The sequence below is a fragment of the Petromyzon marinus genome, chromosome 75 (genome assembly GCF_048934315.1).
Source record: "Petromyzon marinus isolate PM22_M1 ecotype Great Lakes invasive population chromosome 75, UKy_Petmar_22M1.pri1.0, whole genome shotgun sequence".
Classification (NCBI taxonomy): domain Eukaryota; kingdom Metazoa; phylum Chordata; class Hyperoartia; order Petromyzontiformes; family Petromyzontidae; genus Petromyzon; species Petromyzon marinus.
Window position 1 is genome coordinate 5357697 of NC_133741.1, and position 27106 is coordinate 5384802.

Sequence of the window (27106 nt, forward strand, 5' to 3'; positions counted from 1 at the left end):
CCACTTAACACCACCATCACCACCACTATTAACACCACCATCACTTAACAACATCACAACCATCATCACCCCCATCATCATCACCACCATCGTCACCATCACCACTTAACACCACCGTCACCACCACTATTAACACCACCATCACTTAACAACATCACAACCTAAATTTTGATTTAAAGCTTTCGTGACTGCAGTAATTCATATTCTTAGTTTTTTCGGTAAAGTCACGTTGAAGAGAAACAGCAAAATATATATATTTTGTTATTTTGTTGTTTCTCTTCAACGTGACTTTACCGAAAAAACTAAGAATATGAACATCACAACCATCATCACCCCTATCATCATCACCACCACTTAACACCACCACCACAATTACTTAAAACCATCACCACCACCATCACTTATCACCACCATCGTCGCCACTATCATCATCACCACCACCACCACCACTTAACACCACCATCACTATTTTCATCACCACCATTATCACTTAACACCATCACCACCACCATCACTTAAAACCATCACCACCATCACTTAACAACCACCATCGTCGCCACCACCACCACTTAACACCACCATCACTGTTTTCATCACCACCACTATCACTTAACACCACCACCATCACTTAAAGCCATCACCACCACCATCACTTAACACCACCATCGTCGCCACCACCACCACCACTTAACACCACCATCACTATTTTCATCACCACCACTATCACTTAACACCACCATCACTTAAAACCATCACCACCACTATCACTTAACACCACCATCGTCGCCACCACCACCACTTAACACCACCATCACTATTTTCATCACCACCACTATCACTTAACACCATCACCACCACCATCACTTAAAACCATCACCACCATCACTTAACAACCACCATCGTCGCCACCACCACCACTTAACACCACCATCACTGTTTTCATCACCACCACTATCACTTAACACCACCACCATCACTTAAAGCCATCACCACCACCATCACTTAACACCACCATCGTCGCCACCACCACCACCACTTAACACCACCATCACTATTTCCATCACCACCACTATCACTAAACACCACCATCACTTAAAACCATCACCACCACCATCACTTAACACCACCACCACCACCATCACTTAACACCACCATCACCACCACTATCACTTAACACCACCACCACCACCATCATCACTTAAAACCATCATCACCACCATCTCTTAACACCACCACCACTTAACACCACCACCACCATCACTTAACACCATCACCACCACTATCACTTAACACCACCACCACCACCATCACTTAAAACCATCACCACCACCATCTCTTAACACCACCATCACTTAACACCACCATCGTCGCCACTATCATCATCATCATCGCCGCCACCACCACCACCACCACCACTTAACACCACCATCACTATTTTCATCACCACCACTATCACTTAACACCACCACCACCATCACTTAAAACCATCACCACCACCATCACTTAACACCACCACCATCACTTAACACCACCACCACCACCATCACTTAACACCACCACCACCACCATCACTTAAAACCATCACCACCACTATCACTTAACACCACCACCACCATCACTTAAAACCATCACCACCACCATCACTTAACACCACCATCACCACCACCATCACTTAACACCACCATCGTCGCCACCACCACCACCACTTAACACCACCATCACTATTTTCATCACCACCACTATCACTTAACACCACCACCATCACTTAAAACCATCACCACCACCATCACTTAAAACCATCACCACCACCATCACTTAACACCACCATCGTCGCCACTATGATCATCATCATCATCGCCACCACCACCACCACTTAACACCACCACCACTTAACACCACCATCACTATTTTCATCACCACCACTATCACTTAACACCACCACCACCACTTAACACCACCATCACTATTTTCATCACCACCACTATCACTTAACACCACCACCACCATCACTATTTTCATCACCACCACTATCACTTAACACCACCACCATCACTTAAAACCATCACCACCACCATCACTTAACACCATCACCACCACCATCACTTAACACCACCATCGTCGCCACTATCATCATCATCATCGCCACCACCACCACCACCGCCACCACCGCTCCGATCACCACCGCCATCACAGGTAGCGGGCGAGCGGAGCTACCTTCTCTCCGCGTTTCTTCCTCTCCCCTGCCTCTCTCTGCCACCCTCTCCCGGTCCCGCTCTGGCCCCCTCTCCCCTCCACGCTGCTGCCGCTGAGAGTGGCGCTCGTGGCCAGATGCGGCCCTCTTACGCTCCCTCTCCACTTTCTCGAGACGCTCCCTGCCTTGCGCAAGACACGGAGACACACACACACACAGAGACACACACACGGAGAGACACACACACACAGAGGCACACACACAGACAGAGACACACACACACACACAGAGACACACACGCAGAGACACAGTCAGACACACACAGAGAAACACACAAAGACACACACACAGAGACACACACACAGACACACACACAGAGGCACACACAGAGACACACAGTCAGAGACACACACACAGAGACACACATAGACACAGAGACACACACACACACAGAGACACACACGCAGAGACACAGTCAGACACACACAGAGACACACACACAGAGACACACAGAGAGAAACACACACAGAGAAACACACACAGAGAAACACACACAGAGACACACACAGAGACACACACACAGAGACACACACAGAGACACACACAGAGAAACACACACAGAGAAACACAGAGACACACAGAGACACACACACAGAGACACACACACAGAGAAACACACAGAGACACACACACATAGAGACACACACACAGAGACACACACAGAGAAACACACACAGAGAAACACACAGAGACACACACAGAGAGACACACACAGAGAGACACACACAGAGAGACACACACAGACACACACAGACACACACAGAGACACACACACAGAGACACACACACAGAGACACACACACAGAGACACACACACAGAGAAACACACAGAGACACACACAGAGAGACACACACACAGACACACACAGAGAAACACACACAGAGAAACACACACAGAGAAACACACACAGAGACACACACAGAGACACACACAGAGACACACACACACAGAGACACACAGACACACACAGAGAGACACGGAGAGAGACAGAAACAAAGGAGGTTCTCTCTCTGTGAGCCTCACCTCTACCTGCACCACCGTTCGTCTGCCTGCTCACTGGCTCACTGAGCAAGCCAGCAAGCGGGTGAGTGAGCGGGTGAGTGAGCGGGTGAGTGAGTGGGTGAGTGAGTGAGTGGGTGAGTGAGCGGGCGAGTGAGTGGGCGAGTGAGTGAGTGAGTGGGTGAGTGGGTGAGTGAGTGAGTGGGTGAGTGGGTGAGCGAGCGGATGAGTGAGTGAGTGAGTGGGTGAGTGAGTGGGCGAGTGAGTGAGCGGGTGAGTGGGTGAGTGGGTGAGTGAGTGAGTGAGTGGGTGAGTGGGTGAGTGAGCGGATGAGTGAGTGAGTGAGTGGGTGAGTGGGTGAGTGAGTGGGCGAGTGAGTGAGCGGGTGAGTGGGTGAGTGAGTGAGTGAGTGGGTGAGTGAGTGGGTGAGTGAGCGGGTGAGTGAGTGAGTGGGTGAGTGAGCGGGTGAGTGAGCGGGTGAGTGGGTGAGCGAGCGGATGAGTGAGTGAGTGAGTGGGTGAGTGAGTGGGCGAGTGAGTGAGCGGGTGAGTGGGTGAGTGGGTGAGTGAGTGAGTGAGTGGGTGAGTGGGTGAGTGAGCGGATGAGTGAGTGAGTGAGTGGGTGAGTGGGTGAGTGAGTGGGCGAGTGAGTGAGCGGGTGAGTGGGTGAGTGAGTGAGTGAGTGGGTGAGTGAGTGGGTGAGTGAGTGAGTGGGTGACTGAGCGGGTGAGTGAGCGGGTGAGTGAGTGAGTGAGCGGGTGAGTGAGTGAGTGAGGGGTGAGTGAGTGAGTGGGTGAGTGAGCGGGTGAGTGAGCGGGTGAGTGAGTGGGTGGGTGAGTGAGCGGGTGAATGAGTGGGCGAGTGAGTGAGTGGGTGAGTGAGTGGGTGAGTGAGCGGGTGAGTGAGCGAGTGAGTGGGTGGGTGAGTGAGCGGGTGAGGGAGCGGGTGAGTGAGCGGGTGAGTGAGTGAGTGAGTGAGTGGGTGGGTGAGTGAGTGGGTGAGTGAGTGAGTGGGTGAGTGAGTGAGTGGGTGAGTGAGTGGGTGAGTGAGTGAGTGGGTGAGTGAGTGAGTGAGTGGGTGGGTGAGTGAGTGAGTGGGTGAGTGAGTGAGTGAGTGGGTGGGTGAGTGAGTGGGTGGGTGAGTGAGTGAGTGGGTGGGTGAGTGAGTGGGTGAGTGAGTGAGTGGGTGAGTGAGTGGGTGGGTGAGTGAGTGAGTGGGTGAGTGAGTGAGTGAGTGGTGAGTGAGTGAGTGAGTGGGTGGGTGAGTGAGTGAGTGAGTGGGTGAGTGAGTGAGTGGGTGAGTGAGTGAGTGGGTGGGTGAGTGAGTGAGTGAGTGGGTGAGTGAGTGGGTGGGTGAGTGAGTGAGTGGGTGAGTGAGTGAGTGAGTGGTGAGTGAGTGAGTGAGTGGGTGGGTGAGTGAGTGAGTGAGTGGGTGAGTGAGTGGGTGAGTGAGTGAGTGGGTGAGTGAGTGAGTGGGTGGGTGAGTGAGTGGGTGAGTGAGTGAGTGAGTGGGTGAGTGAGTGGGTGGGTGAGTGAGTGAGTGGGTGAGTGAGTGAGTGAGTGGTGAGTGAGTGAGTGAGTGGGTGGGTGAGTGAGTGAGTGAGTGGGTGAGTGAGTGAGTGGGTGAGTGAGTGAGTAGGTGAGCTCGCGGGCGACCGAGCGAGCCAGGGTGGTGAGCGAGTGAACAAGTTAGCGAGAGGTGAGCGAGTGGGTCACCAAATGGGTGAGTGAGCGAGTGAGCGAGCGAGTGGGTGAGCGAGCTGGTGAGCGAGCTGGTGAGCGAGCTGGTGAGCGAGCTGGTGAGCGAGCAAGCAAGCAAGCGAGTGGGTGAGTGGGTGAGCGAGCTGGTGAGTGAGCGGGTGAGCGAGCAAGCGAGCAAGCGAGCGAGTGGGTGAGTGGGTGAGCGAGCCGGTGAGCGAGCTGGTGAGCGAGCTGGTGAGCGAGCTGGTGAGCCTAAGCTCACCGCACGACCGTTCGTGTGACTGCAGGCCTAGCGCCGGGTGAGCAATTCAGCGAGCCGGTGAGCGAGCTGGTGAGCAAGTGGGTGAGCGAGCGAGCCGGTGAGCGAGCTGGTGAGCGAGGGAGTGGTGAGCGAGCGAGTGAGCAAGTGGGTGAGCGAGCGAGTGGTGAGCGAGTGGTGAGTGAGTGGTGAGCGAGTGGTGAGCAAGTGGTGAGCGAGTGGTGAGCGAGTGGTGAGCGAGCTGGTGAGCGAGGGAGTGGTGAGCGAGCGAGTGAGCAAGTGGGTGAGCGAACGAGTGGTGAGTGAGCGAGTGGTGAGCGAGTGGTGAGCGAGTGGTGAGTGAGTGGTGAGTGAGTGGTGAGTGAGTGAGTGAGTGGTGAGTGAGTGGTGAGTGAGTGGTGAGTGAGTGGTGAGTGAGTGAGTGGTGAGTGAGTGGTGAGTGAGTGGTGAGTGAGTGAGTGACTGAGTGAGTGAGTGGTGAGTGAGTGAGTGGTGAGTGAGTGGTGAGTGAGTGGTGAGTGAGTGGGTGAGTGAGTGGTGAGTGAGTGGTGAGTGAGTGGTGAGTGAGTGAGTGGTGAGTGAGTGGTGAGTGAGTGGTGAGTGAGTGGTGAGCGAGTGAGTGGTGAGCGAGTGGTGAGTGAGTGGTGAGTGAGTGAGTGGTGAGTGAGTGGTGAGTGAGTGGTGAGTGAGTGAGTGGTGAGTGAGTGGTGAGTGAGTGAGTGAGCGAGCTGGTGAGTGAGTGAGTGAGTGGTGAGTGAGTGGTGAGTGAGTGGTGAGTGAGTGAGTGGTGAGTGAGTGGTGAGTGAGTGAGTGGTGAGTGAGTGGTGAGTGAGTGGTGAGTGAGTGAGTGGTGAGTGAGTGGTGAGTGAGTGGTGAGTGAGTGGTGAGTGAGCTGGTGAGTGAGTGGTGAGTGAGTGGTGAGTGAGAGGTGAGTGAGAGGTGAGTGAGAGGTGAGTGAGTGGTGAGTGAGTGAGTGAGTGGTGAGCGAGTGAGTGGTGAGTGAGTGAGTGAGCGAGCTGGTGAGTGAGTGGTGAGTGAGTGGTGAGTGAGTGGTGAGTGAGTGGTGAGTGAGTGGTGAGTGGTGAGTGAGTGGTGAGTGGTGAGTGAGTGAGTGAGTGGTGAGTGAGTGAGTGGTGAGTGAGTGGTGAGTGAGAGGTGAGTGAGTGGTGAGTGAGAGGTGAGTGAGTGGTGAGTGAGTGAGTGGTGAGTGAGTGGTGAGTGAGTGAGAGGTGAGTGAGTGAGTGGTGAGCGAGTGGTGAGTGAGTGGTGAGTGAGTGGTGAGTGAGAGGTGAGTGAGTGGTGAGTGAGTGAGTGAGTGGTGAGCGAGTGAGTGGTGAGTGAGTGAGTGAGTGAGCGAGCTGGTGAGTGAGTGAGTGGTGAGTGAGTGGTGAGTGAGTGGTGAGTGGTGAGTGAGTGGTGAGTGAGTGGTGAGTGAGTGGTGAGTGAGTGAGTGGTGAGTGAGTGGTGAGTGAGTGGTGAGTGAGTGGTGAGTGGTGAGTGAGTGGTGAGTGAGTGGTGAGTGAGTGAGTGAGCGAGCTGGTGAGTGGGTGAGTGAGTGGTGAGTGAGTGGTGAGTGAGTGAGTGAGTGGTGAGTGAGTGGTGAGTGAGTGGTGAGTGAGTGAGTGGTGAGTGAGTGGTGAGTGAGTGGTGAGTGAGTGAGTGGTGAGTGAGTGGTGAGTGAGTGGTGAGTGAGTGAGTGGTGAGTGAGTGGTGAGTGAGAGGTGAGTGAGCCTCACCTCTCCTTGCGTGACCGTTCTCGTGCCTGCAGGCGTCTCCTCTCTCGCTCCGCGTCCGGTCGACTCCTCTCGTCGTCATGGCGACGCTCATCACCACCACCATCACCACCACCGCCACCCTTACCGCGGCCTGTCCACAACCACCACAACCACCACAGCCACCACAGTCACAACCACCACAACCACCACAGTCACAACCACCACAACTACCGTCACAACCACCACAGTCACAACCACCACAGTCACAACCACCACAGCCACAACCACCACAGCCACAACCACCACAGCCACAACCACCACAGTAACAACCACCACAGTCACAACCACCACAGCCACAACCACCACAGTCACAACCACCACAGCCACAGCCACCACAGCCACAACCACCACAGTCACAACCACCACAGCCACAACCACCACAGTAACAACCACCACAGTCACAACCACCACAGCCACAACCACCACAGTCACAACCACCACAGCCACAGCCACCACAGCCACAACCACCACAGTCACAACCACCACAGCCACAACCACCACAGTCACAACCACCACAGCCACAACCACCACAGTCACAACCACCACAGTCACAACCACCACAGTCACAACCACCACAACTACCGTCACAACCACCACATTCACAACCATCACAGTCACAACCACCACAACTACCGTCACAACCACCACAGTCACAACCACCACAGTCACAACCATCACAGCCACAACCACCACAGCCACAACCACCGCCACAACCACCACCGTCACAACCACCACAGCCACAACCACAACCACCACAGCCACAACCACCACAGCCACAACCACCACAGCCACAACCACCACAGTCACAACCACCACAGCCACAACCACCACAGTCACAACCACCACAGCCACAACCACCACAGCCACAACCACCACAGCCACAACCACCACAGTCACAACCACCACAGCCACAGCCACCACAGTCACAACCACCGCAGTCACAACCATCACAGTCACAACCACCACAGCCACAACCACCACAGTCACAACCACCACAGCCACAACCACCACAGTCACAACCACCACAGTCACAACCACCACAGTCACAACCACCACAGCCACAACTACCAGTCACAACCACCACAACCACCACAGTCACAACCACCACAACTACCGTCACAACCACCACAGCCACAACCACCACAGCCACAACCACCACAGTCACAACCACCACAACCACCACAGCCACAACCACCACAGCCACAACCACCACAGTCACAACCACCACAGTCACAACCATCACAGTCACAACCACCACAGTCACAACCACCACAGCCACAACCACCACAGTCACAACTACCGTCACAACCATCACAGTCACAACCATCACAGCCACAACCACCACAGCCACAACCACCACAGCCACAACCACCACAGTCACAACTACCGTCACAACCACCACAGCCACAACCACCACAGCCACAACCACCACAGCCACAACCACCACAGTCACAACCACCACAGTCACAACCACCACAGCCACAACCACCACAGCCACAACCACCACAGTCACAACCACCACAGTCACAGCCACCACAGCCACAACCACCACAACCACCACAGCCACAGCCACCACAGTCACAACCACCGCAGTCACAACCATCACAGTCACAACCACCACAGCCACAACCACCACAGTCACAACCACCACAGCCACAACCACCACAGTCACAACCAGCACAACCACCACAGTCACAACCACCACAGCCACAACTACCACAGTCACAACCACCACAACCACCACAACCACAACTACCACAGTCACAACCACCACAACCACCACAGCCACAACTACCACAGTTACAACCATCACAGTCACAACCACCACAACCACCACAGTCACAACCACCACAACTACCGTCACAACCACCACAGCCACAACCACCACAGTCACAACCACCACAGTCACAACCATCACAGTCACAACCACCACAGTCACAACCACCACAGCCACAACCACCACAGTCACAACCACCACAGTCACAACCACCACAGCCACAACCACCACAGCCACAACCACCACAGCCACAACCACCACAACCACCACAGTCACAACCATCACAGCCACAACCACCACAGTCACAACCACCACAGTCACAACCACCACAGCCACAACCACCACAGCCACAACCAACACAGCCACAACCACCACAACCACAACCACCACAGTCACAACCACCACAGCCACAACCACCACAGCCACAACCACCACAGCCACAACCACCACAGTCACAACCACCACAGTCACAACCACCACAGCCACAACCACCACAGTCACAACCACCACAGTCACAACCACCACAGTCACAACTACCACCACAACTACAGCCACAACCACCACAGCCACAACCACCACCGTCACAACCACCACAGCCACAACCACCACAGTCACAACCACCACAGCCACAGCCACCACAGCCACAACCACCACAGTCACAACCACCACAGCCACAGCCACCACAGCCACAACCACCACAGCCACAACCACCACAGCCACAACCACCACAGTCACAACCACCACAGCCACAACCACCACAACCACCACAGCCACAGCCACCACAGCCACAACCACCACAGTCACAACCACCACAGTCACAACCACCACAGCCACAACCACCACAGTCACAACCACCACAGCCACAACCACCACAGTCACAACCACCACAGTCACAACCATCACAGTCACAACCATCACAGCCACAACCACCACAGTCACAACCACCACAGTCACAACCACCACAACTACCGTCACAACCACCACAGTCACAACCATCACAGTCACAACCACCACAACTACCGTCACAACCACCACAGTCACAACTACCACAGTCACAACCACCACAGTCACAACCACCACAGTCACAACTACCACAGTCACAACCACCACAGCCACAACCATCACAGTCACAACCACCACAGTCACAACCATCACAGCCACAACCACCACAGTCACAACCACCACAGTCACAACCACCACAGCCACAACCACCACAGTCACAACCACCACAGTCACAACTACCACAGTCACAACCACCACAGCCACAACCACCACAGCCACAACCACCACAGCCACAACCACCACAGCCACAACCACCACAGCCACAACCACCACAGCCACAACCACCACAGCCACAACCACCACCGTCACAACCACCACAGTCACAACCACCACCGTCACAACCACCACAGCCACAACCACCACAGCCACAACCACCACAGCCACAACCACCACAGCCACAACCACCACAGCCACAACCACCACAGCCACAACCACCACAGCCACAACCACCACAGTCACAACCACCACAACTACCGTCACAACCATCACAGTCACAACCACCACAGTCACAACCGCCACAGTCACAACTACCACAGCCACAACCACCACAGCCACAACCACCACAGCCACAACCACCACAGCCACAACCACCACAGTCACAACCACCACAGTCACAACCATCACAGTCACAACCACCACAGTCACAACCATCACAGCCACAACCACCACAGTCACAACCACCACAGTCACAACCACCACAGCCACAACCACCACAGCCACAACCACCACAGCCACAACCACCACAGTCACAACCACCACAGCCACAACCACCTCAGCCACAATCTCCACCACCACCACCACCCTCACCACAGCCTAACCACAACCACAGTCACAACAAGCGTCAAACCCACAACCACCACCACCACAACCAGTGGCTATGATGATGACAATGATGACGGTGATGGTGATGATGACAATGATGGTGACGGTGATGATGACAATGGTGATGACGACGATTATGGCAATGACGGTGACGATGATGGTGACGATGACAGTGATGATGATGATAATGGTGATGACGATTATGACAATGACAATAACGATGACGATGAAGGTGACGATGATGATGACGATGATGGTGACAATGATGGTGACGATGACGGTGACGATGACGGTGACGATGACGGTGACGATGACGATGATGATGGTGACGATGATGATGGTGACGATGATGGTGACGATGATGGTGACGATGATGGTGACGATGATGATGACGGTGACGACGACGACAATGATGACGACGAAGATGATGACGTGCCAGTGAAGACAACGACAATGATGACTTTGATTTAAAGCTTTCGTGACTGCAGTGATTCACATTCTTGGTTCTGTCGGTAAAGTCACGTTGAAGGGAAACAATAAAATAATAATATATATGAAACAATAAAAATTCTCACGACGTTTCGACTGTAACGCAAACAGTCATCATCAGGTGTGAAAAACCAATGATGACGACGAAGATGATGATGACGTGACAGTGACGACGATGATCACGTGACGGTGATGACGACCACGACAAAGATATAGGAATAGGTTTTAGCCTTTTAACTGGCACAAAACTGACACCTTTATTCAAGGCATCATGTTTGCAATAACCACAACACAAGCAGTTAAAATGCAAACTAAAAAAGACACAACTCTGATAATAATAATATTATTGGCACTGTCCTTGAATTTGATTGGTCCACACCAGAGACGGCTTTTCTTAGAGCCCTTTAGTCTCCATTGGTGTTGGACCAGAAGATGCCAAAAGGCGTACAACTCAAAAAAACAGCGAACTATCAGAGTTATTGAGGTGCTCGGGGTGAACATTTACATTATGAGACCTCCTTGGCCAGTAACAAGATATAGGAATAAGTTTTTTAGCCTTTTAACTGGCACAAAAAACTGACACCTTTTATTCAAGGCATCAATGTTTGCAATAACCACAACACAAGCAGTTAAAATGCAAACTAAAAAAGACACAACTCTGATAATAATAATATTATTGGCACTGTCCTTGAATTTGATTGGTCCACACCAGAGACGGCTTTTCTTAGAGCCCCTTTAGTCTCCATTGGTGTTGGACCAGAAGACGCCAAAAGGCGTACAACTCAAAAACAGCGAACTATCAGAGTTATTGAGGTGCTCGGGGTGAACATTTACATTATGAGACCTCCTTTGCCAGTAACAAGATATAGGAATAGGTTTTTTAGCCTTTTAACTGGCACAAAAACTGACACCTTTATTCAAGGCATCAATGTTTGCAATAACCACAGCACAAGCAGTCAAAATGCAAACAAAAAAAGACAACTCTGATAATAATATGCACTGTCCTTGAATTTGATTGGTCCACACCCGAGACGGCTTTTCTTAGAGCCCTTTAGTCTCCATTGGTGTTGGACCAGAAGACGCCAAAAGGCGTACAACTCAAAAACAGCGCACTATCAGAGTATTGAGGGCTCGGGGTGAACATTTAGATTATGTGACCTCCTTTTCCAGTAACAAGATATAGGAATAGGTTTTACCCTTTTAACTGGCACAAAAACTGACACCTTTATTCAAGGCATCGTGTTTGCAATAACCACAGCACAAGCAGTCAAAATGCAAACAAAAAAAGACACAACTCTGATAATAATATTATTATTGGCACTGTCCTTGAATTTGATTGGTCCACACCAGAGACGGCTTTTCTTTAGAGCCCCTTTAGTCTCCACTGGTGTTGGATCAGAAGACGCCAAAAGGCGTACAACTCAAAAAACAGCGAACTATCAGAGTTATTGAGGTGCTCGGGGTGAACATTTACATTATGAGACCTCCTTTGCCAGTAACAAGATATAGTAATAGGTTTTAACCCTTTTAACTGGCACAAAAACTGACACCTTTATTCAAGGCATCATGTTTGCAATAACCACAACACAAGCAGTTAAAATGCAAACTAAAAAAGACACAACTCTGATAATAATAATATTATTGGCACTGTCCTTGAATTTGATTGGTCCACACCAGAGACGGCTTTTCTTAGAGCCCTTTAGTCTCTCCATTGGTGTTGGACCAGAAGACGCCAAAAGGCGTACAACTCAAAAAACAGCGAACTATCAGAGTTATTGAGGTGCTCGGGGTGAGCATTAACATTATGAGACCTCCTTTGCCAGTAACAAGATATAGGAATAGGTTTTAACCCTTTTAACTGGCACAAAAAACTGACACCTTTATTCAAGGCATCAATGTTTGCAATAACCACAACACAAGCAGTTAAAATGCAAACTAAAAAAGACACAACTCTGATAATAATAATATTATTGGCACTGTCCTTGAATTTGATTGGTCCACACCAGAGACGGCTTTTCTTAGAGCCCCTTTAGTCTCCATTGGTGTTGGACCAGAAGAGGCCAAAAGGCGTACAACTCAAAAAAACAGCGAACTGTCAGAGTTATTGAGGTGCTCGGGGTGAACATTTACATTATGAGACCTCCTTTGCCAGTAACAAGATATAGGAATAGGTTTTTTACCCTTTTAACTGGCACAAAACTGACACCTTTATTCAAGGCATCGTGTTTGCAATAACCACAACACAAGCAGTCAAAATTAAAACAAAAAAGACGCAACTCTGATAATAATATTATTGGCACTGTCCTTGAATTTGATTGGTCCACACCAGAGACGGCTTTTCTTAGAGCCCTTTAGTCTCCATTGGTGTTGGACCAGAAGATGCCAAAAGGCGTACAACTCAAAAAAACAGCGAACTATCAGAGTATTGAGGTGCTCGGGGTGAATATTTACATTATGAGACCTCCTTTGCCAGTAACAAGATATAGGAATAGGTTTTTTAGCCTTTTAACTGGCACAAAAAACTGACACCTTTTATTCAAGGCATCAATGTTTGCAATAACCACAACACAAGCAGTTAAAATGCAAACTAAAAAAGACACAACTCTGATAATAATAATATTATTGGCACTGTCCTTGAATTTGATTGGTCCACACCAGAGACGGCTTTTCTTAGAGCCCCTTTAGTCTCTCCATTGGTGTTGGACCAGAAGATGCCAAAAGGCGTACAACTAAAAAAACAGCGAACTATCAGAGTTATTGAGGTGCTCGGGGTGAACATTTACATTATGTGACCTCCTTGGCCAGTAACAAGATATAGGAATAAGTTTTTTAGCCTTTTAACTGGCACAAAAAACTGACACCTTTTATTCAAGGCATCAATGTTTGCAATAACCACAACACAAGCAGTTAAAATGCAAACTAAAAAAGACACAACTCTGATAATAATAATATTATTGGCACTGTCCTTGAATTTGATTGGTCCACACCAGAGACGGCTTTTCTTAGAGCCCCTTTAGTCTCTCCATTGGTGTTGGACCAGAAGATGCCAAAAGGCGTACAACTAAAAAAACAGCGAACTATCAGAGTTATTGAGGTGCTCGGGGTGAACATTTACATTATGTGACCTCCTTGGCCAGTAACAAGATATAGGAATAGGTTTTTTAGCCTTTTAACTGGCACAAAAACTGACACCTTTATTCAAGGCATCAATGTTTGCAATAACCACAACACAAGCAGTCAAAATGCAAACAAAAAAGAGACAACTCTGATAATAATAATATTGGCACTGTCCTTGAATTTGATTGGTCCACACCAGAGACGGCTTTTCTTAGAGCCCTTTAGTCTCCATTGGTGTTGGACCAGAAGACGCCACAAGGCGTACAACTCAAAAAAACAGCGAACTATCAGAGTTATTGAGGTGCTCGGGGTGAACATTTACATTATGAGACCTCCTTTGCCAGTAACAAGATATAGGAATAGGTTTTAACCCTTTTAACTGGCACAAAAAACTGACACCTTTACATAATGACACAGATGATGGTGACGGTGATGACGATGATGCCGATGACGACCTGACGGCTATGACGACGATGACGGTGACGATGACCGTGACGGTGACGGTGACGATGACCGTGACGGTGACGACGATGACGGTGACGATGACCCTGACGGTGACGGTGACGATGACCGTGACGGTGACGACGATGACGGTGACGATGACCCTGACGGTGACGACGATGACGGTGACGATGACCGTGACGGTGACGGTGACGATGACCGTGACGGTGACGACGATGACGGTGACGATGACCCTGACGGTGACGACGATGACGGTGACGATGACCGTGACGGTGACGACGATGACGGTGACGATGACCGTGACGGTGACGACGATGACGGTGACGATGACCGTGACGACGATGACGGTGACGATGACCGTGACGACGATGACGTCAATGCCCCTCACCGGTAGCAGCATTGTTGGCCGACGCCGTCGCCGCCGCGGTCACCGCCGCGGTCACCGCCGCGGCCGAGTGCGGCGAGCGGCTGCGGCGTCTCCGCACCGTCTTGTGTGAGCGCGAGTCGCCGCCACCAGCGCCGAGCCGGTTGCTGTTGCTGGTGCTGTTGCTGGTGGTGGTGGTGGTGTTGTGGTGGTGGTGGCCGCCGCCACCGCCGCTGCTACCGCTGCGGTGGTGGTGGTGGTGGCGGCCGTGGCGGCTGCGGTGGTGGTGGCTGTGCGAGCGGGACGACGATGTTGTTGACGATGGTGCCGAGTGATGATGTTGTTGTTGTTGTTGCTGTTGCTGTTGTTGTTTCCGGGAGGAGGGAGCCTGCAGCTGAGGTGGGTGGATAGACAGCATCTCGTCCTCCTCCATCCTGCAGCCACCACCACCACCACCACCCACCACCCACCGCAATCACAACAAGCACCACCGCAATAACCACAACAATCACCACAAGCAGAACCACAATAACCAACACAATCATAACAACCACAATAACCACAACAATGACCACCACAATAACCACAACAATGACCACCACAATAACCACAACAATGACCACCACAATAACCACAACAATCACCACCACAATAACCACAACAATCACCACCACAATAACCACAACAATCACCACCACAATAACCACAACAATCACCACCACAATAACCACAACAATCACCACCACAATAACCACAAGCAGAACCACAATAACCACAACAACCACCACCACAATAACCACAACAATCACCACCACAATCACCACAAGCAGAACCACAACAACCAACACAATCATAACAACCACAATAACCACAACAACCACCACAATAACCACAACAATCACCACCACAATAACCACAAGCAGAACCACAACAACCAACACAATCATAACAACCACAATAACCACAAAAATCACCACCACAATAACCACAACAATCACCACCACAATAACCACAACAACCACTACCACCACAATAACCACAAGCAGAACCACAATAACCAACACAATCATAACAACCACAATAACCGCAACAATCACCACCACAATAACCACAACAATCACCACCACAATAACCACAAGCAGAACCACAACAACCAACACAATCATAACAACCACAATAACCACAACCATCAACACAACCACAATAACCACAACAATCACCACCACAATAACCACAAGCAGAACCACAACAACCAACACAATCATAACAACCACAATAACCACAACAACCACCACCACAATAACCACAACAACCACTACCACCACCACCACAATGACTACCACCACCACAATGACAACAACCATCACCACAACCATCAACACAACCACGACAACCACCACCACCACAATAACCACAACAACCACCACCACAATAACCACAACAACCACTATTACCACGACAACAACCACCACCACCTCCACCACAATTACCATCACAACACAACAACCACAATTACAACCACAACAATAACACAACAACCACGATTACCACCACAACACAACAACCATAATTACAACCAAGATTACCACCACAATACAACAACTACGATTACCACAACAATAACACAACAACCACCACCACCATGATTACTGCAACAACACAACAAGCACAGTTACAATCAAGATTACCACAACAATAACACAACAACAACAACCACCACCACCACACAACCGCCACCACCTTCACCATGATTAAAACCACAACACAACAACCACGATTGCCACAACAGTAACACAACTACCACCACCACCACGATTACTGCAACAACACAACAACCACAGTTACAATCAAGATTACCACAACAATAACACAACAACAACAACAACCACCACCACACAACCGCCACCACCTTCACCACGATTAAAACCACAACACAACAACCACGATTGCCACAACAGTAACACAACTACCACCACCACAACAGCCGCGATTACAACCACGATTACTGCTTTATGAATGTCGGCTATTGATGTCAAAGTGGAAGGCTCAGTTACCGGTCCTCCAGGCTGTCCTCACGCTGGAGGGGCGAGTGGGAGGCGGTGGTCGGATCGGGACGGTCACCCCTCTCCCTCAGCTCCCCCTCCTCCAGGGGGTCCGCTCCCCGGGAGATATCCATGTCCACCACGCTCTGCACAGCGAGAGATACACAGAGAGAGATACACAGAGACAGACACACACAGAGACAGATACACAGAGATACACAGAGACAGCTACACACAGAGATACACAGAAAGAGATACACAGAGAGACAGACACACAGATACACAGAGAAAGAGATACACAGAAAGAGATACACAGAGAGACAGACACACACAGATACACAGAAAGAGATACACAGAGAGATACACACACAGAGAGATACACACACCACAACCCTCTCCCTCAGCTGCCCCTCTTCCAGGGGGTCCGCTCCCCGTGAGATCTCCATGTCCACCACGCTCTGCACAGCGAGAGATACACAGAGAGAGATACACAGAGACAGACACACACAGAGACAGACACACACAGAGATACTCAGAGACAGACACACACAGAGATACACAGAGACAGATACACACAGAGATAGATACACAGAGATACACAGAGACAGCTACACACAGAGATACACAGAAAGAGATACACAGAGAGACAGACACACAGATACACAGAGAAAGAGATACACAGAAAGAGATACACAGAGAGAGATACACAGAGACAGACACACACAGAGATAGATACACAGAGAGATACACACAGATATACACAGAGATACACAGAGATACACAGAGAGAGATACTCAGAGACAGATACACAGAGAGATAGATACACAGAGAGATACACAGAGAGATACACACACAGAGATACACAGAGACAGACACACACGGAGATACACACAGAGATACACAGAAAGAAATACACAGAGAGACACACAGATACACAGAGAAAGAGATACACAGAGAGAGATACACAGATAGATACACAGAGAGATACACACAGAGACAGATACACAGAGACAGATACACACAGAGATACACAGAGAGATACACAGAGAGATACACACAGAGATACACAGAAAGAGATACACAGAGAGATACACAGAGAGATACACACAGAGATACACAGAAAGAGATACACAGAGAGATACACACACCACAACCCTCTCCCTCAGCTGCCCCTCCTCCAGGGGGTCCGCTCCCCGTGAGATCTCCATGTCCACCACGCTCTGCACAGCGAGAGATACACAGAGAGAAAGAGATACACAGAGACAGATACACACAGAGATACACGGAGACAGATACACACAGAGAAAGAGATACACAGAGACAGATACACACAGAGATACACGGAGACAGATACACAGACAGATACACACACAGATACACAGAGAGATACACACAGAGATACAGAGACAGATACACACAGAGATACACAGAGAGATACACAGAGAGATACACAGAGAGAGATACACACACCACAAACCTCTCCCTCAGCTCCCCCTCCTCCAGGGGGTCCGCTCCCCGTGAGATCTCCATCTCTACCATGCTCTGCACAGCGAGAGATACACAGAGATACATAGAAAGAGATACACAGAGAGACAGAGAGATAGATACGCAGAGACAGATACACACAGAGATACACAGAGACAGATACACAGAGAAAGATACACACAGAGATACACGGAGAAAGAGATACACAGACAGATACAGACACACACAGAGATACACAGAGAGATACACAGAGACAGATACAGAAACAGACACACACAGAGATACACAGAGATACATAGAGATACACACAGAGAGACAGAGAGATAGATACGCAGAGAGATACAGAGATACATACAGAGAGGGATACACGCACAGAGACAGATGCCTTCTAAGACTTTAGGTCTTAGAAGGCATCCGACTTATCAGGCCTTGCCCGCATCCCTCCACGGATGTTCATCTTCGGTGGGGGCATAAGTCACCACGACCACCACTCCTCTCGCCTCTGGTTGATGGGAAGGCGAGCCCAAAGTAGCCTGGGGCTTACAGCTTCCCACACCTCACCGCCACGCTCCCACGCCCCCCCCTTCATTCTTTTGTTCAGGAGAAGAGCCACACCCTGTTGTTTGGCAGTCTGCTGCCCCGAGTAGAGGACTGTCCACCCCTCACGGTGGCAGGAGCCAGAGCCGGTCCACCGGACCTCCTGACTGCCGCAGAGATCCGGGCGGTACCGGTCCAGCTCCCGACAGAGGAGCGGCAGCCTCTCTCCACGTCCGCGGCGAGCAGTCGGAACAATTCCACGTGGCCACCCGCGGTGGCTTTTTGCCGTGGAAGGAGCCGGAGCCGATGTACGGGGAGCTCCTGACTGCCGCAGAGATCCGGGGCGGTACCGGCCCAGCTCCCGACAGCCGAGCGGCAGCCTCTCCTCCCGCAGTGAGAATTCGAACGATTCCACGTGGCCACCCGCGGTGGCTTTTTTTTGCCATTTCTGGATGTGGCCCCGAGGGTTAAAGGATTCGGTCCCGTGGCTCCGCCAAACGGGGAAGCTGGCACGGGCTTAGTTCGATATTTAATTTGTGGCTTAGTGGCAGCTCGCTATGGTTGAAGTTGGAGGGGTTACCAGAGCCCCTCGCACCCGTACGGAAGTCCCCGTTTGGGGGGGGTTGTTTTTGCCGGACAGAGACGCACACAGAGAGATATACAGTGCGTCTCTGTCTCTCTCCGTGTCCCTGTGCGTGTGTGTCTTTCTCTCCCAGCGTGTCTCTCTCTCTCTCTCTCAATGTGTCTGTGTCTCTCTCCCAATGTGTCTGTGTCTCCCTCTCCCCGCGTGTCTCTCTCCCTCTCCCCGCGTGTCTCTCTCTCCCCGCGTGTCTCTCTCTTTCCCAATGTGTGTGTCTCTCTCTCCCAATGTGTCTGTGTCTCTCTCCCAATGTGTCTGTGTCTCTCTCTCCCCGCGTGTCTCTCTCTCCCCGCGTGTCTCTCTCCCTCTCCCCGCGTGTCTCTCTCTTTCCCAATGTGTGTCTCTCTCTCCCAATGTGTCTGTGTCTCTCCCAATGTGTCTGTGTCTCTCTCTCCCCGCGTGTCTCTCACCATGTTTGTGACTCTCCCATCGTCTCTCTCTCTCCCCGTGTCTATCTCTCTTTCCCCGTTTGTCTCTCTCCCCGTGTCCGTGTGTCTCTCTCTCTCTCCCTGTGTCTCTCTCTCTCTCTCACTGTGTCTCTCTCCCTCTCCCCACGTGTCTCTCTCCCTCTCCCCGCGTGTCTCTCTCTCTCTCACCGTGTCTCTCTCCCTCTCCCTGTGTGTCCTCCCTGTGTCTCTCTCTCTCTCACCATGTCTCTCTCCCTCTCCCCACGTGTCTCTCTCTCCCCGCGTGTCTCTCTCTCTCTCTCACCGTGTCTCTCTCTCTCTCCCCACGTGTCTCTCTCTCCCCGCGTGTCTCTCTCCCTCTCCCCGTGTCTCTCTCTCTCACCGTGTCTCTCTCCCTCTCCCCGCGTGTCTCTCCCTCTCCCCGTGTCTCTCTCTCTCTCACCATGTCTCCCTCTCCCCGTGTCTCTCTCTCTCCCTATGTCTCTCCCTCTCCCCGTGTCTCTCTCTCTCTCACCATGTCTCTCTCCCTCTCCCCGCGTGTCTCTCTCTCTCCCTGTGTCTCTCTCTCTCTCACCATGTCTCTCTCTCCCTGTGTCTCTCTCTCTCTCTCTCACCATGTCTCTCTCTCCCTGTGTGTCTCTCTCTCTCACCATATCTCTCTCTCCTCGCGTGTCTCTCTCTCTCCCTGTGTCTCTCTCTCTCTCACCATTTCTCTCTCTCCCTGTGTCTCTCTCCCTCTCCCCGCATGTCTCTCTCTCCCCGCGTATCTCTCTCTCTCTCTCACCATGTCTCTCTCTCCCCGCATGTCTCTCTCTCCCCGCGTGTCTCTCTCTCTCCCTGTGTCTCTCTCTCTCTCACCATGTCTCTCTCTCCCTGTGTCTCTCTCCCTCTCCCCGCGTGTCTCTCTCTCTCACCGTGTCTCTCTCTCTCTCCCTCTCACCGTGTCTCTCTCTCTCTCACCGTGTCTCTCTCCCCGTGTGTCCTCCCTGTGTCTCTCTCTCTCTCTCACCGTGTCTCTCTCCCTCTCCCCGTGTGTCTCTCTCTCTCTCACCGTGTCTCTCTCTCTCCCTGTGTGTGTCTCTCTCCCTCACCGTGTCTCTCTCCCTCTCCCCGCGTGTCTCTCTCTCTCTCCCTGTGTCTCTCTCTCACCGTGTCTCTCTCTCTCTCTCACCGTGTCTCTCTCTCTCTCACCGTGTCTTTCTCTCTCTCACCGTGTCTCTCTCTCCCTGTGTGTCTCTCTCTCCCTGTGTCTCTCTCTCTCTCTCACCGTGTCTCTCTCCCTCTCCCCGTGTGTGTCTCTCTCTCTCCCCGTGTGTCTCTCTCTCTCCCTGTCTCTCTCTCTCTCCCTCACCGTGTCTCTCTCTCTCTCTCCCTGTGTCTCTCTCTCTCTCTCCCCACGTGTCTCTCTCTCCCTCACCGTGTCTCTCTCCCTCTCCCCGCGTGTCTCTCTCTCTCCCTGTGTCTCTCTCTCCCCACGTGTCTCTCTCTCCCCGCGTGTCTCTCTCTCTCTCTCTCACCGTGTCTCTCTCTCTCTCACCGTGTCTCTCTCCCTCTCCCCACGTGTCTCTCTCTCCCCGCGTGTCTCTCTCCCTCTCCCCGTGTCTCTCTCTCTCCCTATGTCTCTCTCTCTCACCGTGTCTCTCTCCCTCTCCCCGCGTGTCTCTCTCTCTCCCTGTGTCTCTCTCTCTCAGCATGTCTCTCTCTCCCTGTGTCTCTCTCTCTCTCACCATGTCTCTCTCTCCCCGCGTGTCTCTCTCTCTCCCTGTGTCTCTCTCTCTCTCTCTCACCATGTCTCTCTCTCCCTGTGTCTCTCTCCCTCTCCCCGCGTGTCTCTCTCTCTCACCGTGTCTCTCTCTCTCTCACCGTGTCTCTCTCCCTCTCCCCGTGTCTCTCTCTCTCTCTCTCACCATGTCTCTCTCTCCCCGCGTGTCTCCCTCTCCCCACGTGTCTCTCTCTCCCTGCCTGTCTCTCTCCCCGCGTGTCCCTCTCTCACCGTGTCTCTCTCCCTCTCCCCGCGTCTCTCCCTCCCCGTGTCTCTCTCTTCCCGCGTGTCCCTCTCTCACCGTGTCTCTCTCTCTCACCGTGTCTCTCTCTCTCCCTGTGTCTCTCTCTCCCTCTCTCACCGTGTCTCTCTCTCTCTCACCGTGTCTCTCTCTCTCCCTGTGTCTCTCTCTCCCTCACCGTGTCTCTCTCTCTCTCCCCGTGTGTCTCCCTCTCCCCGCGTGTCTCTCTCTCTCCCTGTGTCTCTCTCTCCCCACGTGTCTCTCTCTCCCCGCGTGTCTCTCTCTCTCTCTCACCGTGTCTCTCTCTCCCTCACCGTGTCTCTCTCTCTCCCCGCGTGTCTCTCTCTCTCCCCGTGTGTCTCCCTCTCCCCGCGTGTCTCTCTCTCTCCCTGTGTCTCTCTCTCCCCACGTGTCTCTCTCTCCCCGCGTGTCTCTCTCTCTCTCTCACCGTGTCTCTCTCTCCCTCACCGTGTCTCTCTCTCTCCCCGCGTGTCTCTCTCTCTCCCTGTGTGTCTCTCTCTCTCCCCGCGTGTGCGTCACTCACCGTGTCTCTCTCTCTCCCCGTGTCTCTCTCTCACCGTGTCTCTCTCTCTCCCTCCCCGTGTCTCTCTCCCTCTCCCCGCGTGTGCGTCACTCACCGTGTCTCTCTCTCTCCCTGTGTCTCTCTCTCTCCCTCACCGTGTCTCTCTCCCTCCCCGTGTCTCTCTCCCTCTCCCCGCGTGTGCGTCACTCACCGTGTCTCTCTCTCTCCCTGTGTCTCTCTCTCTCCCTCACCGTGTCTCTCTCCCTCCCCGTGTCTCTCTCCCTCTCCCCGCGTGTGCGTCACTCACCGTGTCCCTCTCTCACCGTGTCTCTCTCTCTCTCACCGTGTCTCTCTCTCTCCCTCCCCGTGTCTCTCTCCCTCTCCCCGCGTGTGCGTCACTCACCGTGTCCCTCTCTCACCGTGTCTCTCTCTCTCTCACCGTGTCTCTCTCTCTCCCTCCCCGTGTCTCTCTCCCTCTCCCCGCGTGTGCGTCACTCACCGTGTCTCTCTCTCTCACCGTGTCTCTCTCTCTCTCACCGTGTCTCTCTCTCTCCCTCCCCGTGTCTCTCTCCCTCTCCCCGCGTGTGCGTCACTCACCGTGTCCCTCTCTCACCGTGTCTCTCTCTCTCTCACCGTGTCTCTCTCCCTCCCCGTGTCTCTCTCCCTCTCCCCGCGTGTGCGTCACTCACATGCGTAGCCCCAGTCGCTGTTTCTGCGCCGTCTCCACACCGCTGCTGCCGTCCTCCGCGTGTCGTCTCCGTGTCTCCCCGCGATGTCTCTCTCCCCGTGTCCGCCCGGGATGTCTCTCTCCCCGTGTCCGCCCGGGATGTCTCTCTCCCCGTGTCCGCCCGGGATGTCTCTCTCCCCGTGTCCGCCCGGGATGACGTCTCCCTCGCCCCCGTGTCTCCCCTCGAAGTCTCCCTCACCGTCTCTCTCCCCGTCTCTCTCACCCCCGTGTCTCCCCTCGATGTCTCCCTCCCAGTCTCCCTCACCGCCTCTCTCACCGTCTCCCTCACCCCCGTGTCTCCCCTCCCCGTCTCCCTCACCGTCTCTCTCACCCCCGTGTCTCCCCTCGAAATCTCCCTCCCCGTCTCTCTCCCGGTCTCCCTCACCGTCTCTCTAACCCCCGTGTCTCCCCTCAATATCTCCCTCACCCCCGTGTCTCCCCTCGCTGTCTCCCTCGCCGCCTCTCTCCCCGTCTCTCTAACCCCCGTGTCTCCCCTCGCCGCCTCTCTCCCCGTCTCCCTCGCCGTCTCTCTCGCCCCCGGAGTGTCTCCTCTCGATATCTCCCTCCCCGTCTCTCTCGAAGCCTCTCTCCCTCCCGCTGTGTCTCCTCTCGATGCCTCCCTCCCTCCCGCTGTGTCTCCTCTCGAAGCCTCTCTCCCTCCCGCTGTGTCTCCTCTTGAAGCCTCTCTCCCTCCCGCTGTGTCTCCTCTCGAAGCCTCCCTCCCTCCCGCTGTGTCTCCTCTCGATGCCTCTCTCCCTCCCGCTGTGTCTCCTCTCGAAGCCTCTCTCCCTCCCGCTGTGTCTCCTCTCGATGCCTCCCTCCCTCCCGCTGTGTCTCCTCTCGAAGCCTCTCTCCCTCCCGCTGTGTCTCCTCTCGATGCCTCCCTCCCTCCCGCTGTGTCTCCTCTCGAAGCCTCCCTCCCTCCCGCTGTGTCTCCTCTCGATGCCTCTCTCCCTCCCGCTGTGTCTCCTCTCGATGCCTCTCTCCCTCCCGCTGTGTCTCCTCTCGAAGCCTCCCTCCCTCCCGCTGTGTCTCCTCTCGAAGCCTCCCTCGCGCCCGCGTGTTGTTCCCGCCTGCGGCGCTTCTCCTGCAGGATCTCCGCCAAAGTTTTTACTTTCCACGCCTCCTTGCTCCCTCCGCTCCCTCCGCTGCCACCCTCTTTCCCCGCGGTGCTGCTGCTGCTGCTGCTGCTGCCCTCTTTGCTGCCCTCGCTCATGCTGCTGCTCGGGATCCCAGTGACGCTGCGTTGCCCTTCCTCACGATGCTGACGATGACACACACACGCACAAGCACAAAGATAAAGATCCCCCGTATAGCCTTAACAGACTGTAGGGGCGGGTGCTGTTAGCGAGCACACACGCACACGCGCACACACACACATGCACACATACGCACGCACACACGCACACACACACGCACACACACACACGCACGCACACACGCGCACAAAGATAAAGATCCCCCGTATAGCCTTAACAGACTGTAGGGGCGGGTGCTGTTAGCGAGCACACACGCACACACGCGCACACACACACACATACGCACGCACACACACGCACACACACACACACAACATGCATGCACACACACACACGTGATAAAATAACACAATAAAATTCTCACGACGTTTCGGCCACAACACAAGCGGCCTTCATCAGGTGAAGGGGACGAGACTGTCTGGTAGGACAGCGCTGGAGCGAACGCTCCATAGCCATTTCTGTGACCAGTCACAAGCTAATCACTCAGCTATTATTTCAATGCTAAATTCTCCTGTTTGATTTGTACTAGGTGCCTCTGTGGATGTGTAGGCTTTGACTTTAACATAGCCATTTCTGTGACCAGTCACAAGCTAATCACTCAACTATTATTTCAATGCTAAATTCTCCTGTTTGATTTGTACTAGGTGCCTCTGTGGATGTGTATGCTTTGACTTTAACATAGCCATTTCTGTGACCAGTCACAAGCTAATCACTCAACTATTATTTCAATGCTAAATTCTCCTGTTTGATTTGTACTAGGTGCCTCTGTGGATGTGTATACTTTGACTTTAACATAGCCATTTCTGTGACCAGTCACAAGCTAATCACTCAGCTATTTCAATGCTAAATTCTCCTGTTTGATTTGTACTAGGTGCCTCTGTGGATGTGTATGCTTTAACTTTAACATAGCCATTTCTGTGACCAGTCACAAGCTAATCACTCAGCTATTTCAATGCTAAATTCTCCTGTTTGATTTGTACTAGGTGCCTCTGTGGATGTGTATGCTTTGACTTTAACATAGCCATTTCTGTGACCAGTCACAAGCTAATCACTCAGCTATTATTTCAATGCTAAATTCTCCTGTTTGATTTGTACTAGGTGCCTCTGTGGATGTGTATGCTTTGACTTTAACATAGCCATTTCTATCACTATCACCCAGAAAAAAACATCGCGATGAGATCTTTTCCGCAAAATTGTTCAGCCCCTAGCATATGAGAGAACCCTGGGTGATAGTTCACGATTCACACAGAGACCCAGAGGGGAGAGAGATACTGAGGAGATAGGAGAGATACCGTGAGGGGAGGAGAGAGATACTGAGGAGATAGGAGAGATACCGTGAGGGGAGGAGAGAGATACTGAGGAGATAGGAGAGATACCGTGAGGGGAGGAGAGATAGTGATGAGGAGAGATACTGTGATGAGAGAGAGATACTGAAGAGAGAGATAGTAAGGAGATTGATACTGAGGAGAGATAGTGAGGAGTGAGGAGATAGTGAGGACAGGAGATAGGAGAGAGATAGTGAAGAGATAGTGATGAGAGAGATACTGAGGAGATTGATACTGAGGAGAGAGATAGTGATATTGATACTGAGAGAGATAGTGATATTGATACTGAGAGAGATAGTGATATTGATACTGAGGAGAGAGATAGTGATATTGATAGAGAGATAGTGATATTGATAGAGGAGAGAGATAGTGATATTGATACTGAGAGAGATAGTGATATTGATACTGAGATAGTGATATTGATACTGAAGAGAGATAGTGATATTGATACTGAGAGAGATACTGATCTTGATACTGAGGAGAGAGATAGTGATATTGATACTGAGGAGAGAGATAGTGATATTGATACTGAGAGAGATAGTGAGATTGATACTGATGAGAGAGATAGTGATATTGATACTGAGAGAGATAGTGATATTGATACTGAGAGAGATAGTGAGATTGATACTGATGAGAGGAGAGAGGGGGGAGAGATAATCTAGGGAGAGAAGAGGGGAAAGAGATGAGAAAATCTGGGGGGAGGAGAGGTGAGATGAGAGGTGAGAGATGCTGAGGAGAGGAGATAGGGGAGGAGACTGTGATGAGAGGAGCGAGATAAATACTGAGGAGAGAGATAAATACTGAGGAGAGATACATACTGAGGAGAGAGATAAATACTGAGAGAGAGATAAATACTGAGGAGAGAGATAAATACTGAGGAGAGAGATAAATACTGAGGAGAGAGATAAATACTGAGGAGAGAGATAAATACTGAGAGAGAGATAAATACTGAGGAGAGAGATAAATACTGAGGAGAGAGATAATACTGAGGAGAGAGATAAATACTGAGGAGATACATACTGAGGAGAGAGATAAATACTGAGGAAATAATACTGAGGAGAGATAAATACTGAGGAGAGAG

General features: G+C 51.9%; 1 protein-coding gene across 3 annotated transcripts in view; it reads right to left on the reverse strand.

Moving 5' to 3' along the window:
- The window catches only part of LOC116936988 (uncharacterized), an 82177-nt gene extending 58514 nt beyond the window's left edge, over positions 1 to 23663 (reverse strand). Inside the window, exons 1-5 of one of the 3 annotated variants that reach the window (XM_076056333.1) lie at positions 23404 to 23661; positions 17132 to 17265; positions 15102 to 15511; positions 6946 to 7075; positions 2215 to 2372 (exon numbers count right to left, since the gene is read on the reverse strand). In XM_076056333.1, the coding sequence (XP_075912448.1) occupies positions 2215 to 2372; positions 6946 to 7075; positions 15102 to 15511; positions 17132 to 17253 (820 nt within the window). In that variant the 5' untranslated portion in view covers positions 17254 to 17265; positions 23404 to 23661. Of the gene's footprint in view, positions 1 to 2214; positions 2373 to 6945; positions 7076 to 15101; positions 15512 to 17131; positions 17266 to 23403 lie in introns of all 3 variants that reach the window. The other 2 variants (XM_076056332.1, XM_076056334.1) reach the window with 2 other exon arrangements.
- Positions 23664 to 27106: the final 3443 nt, after the last annotated feature.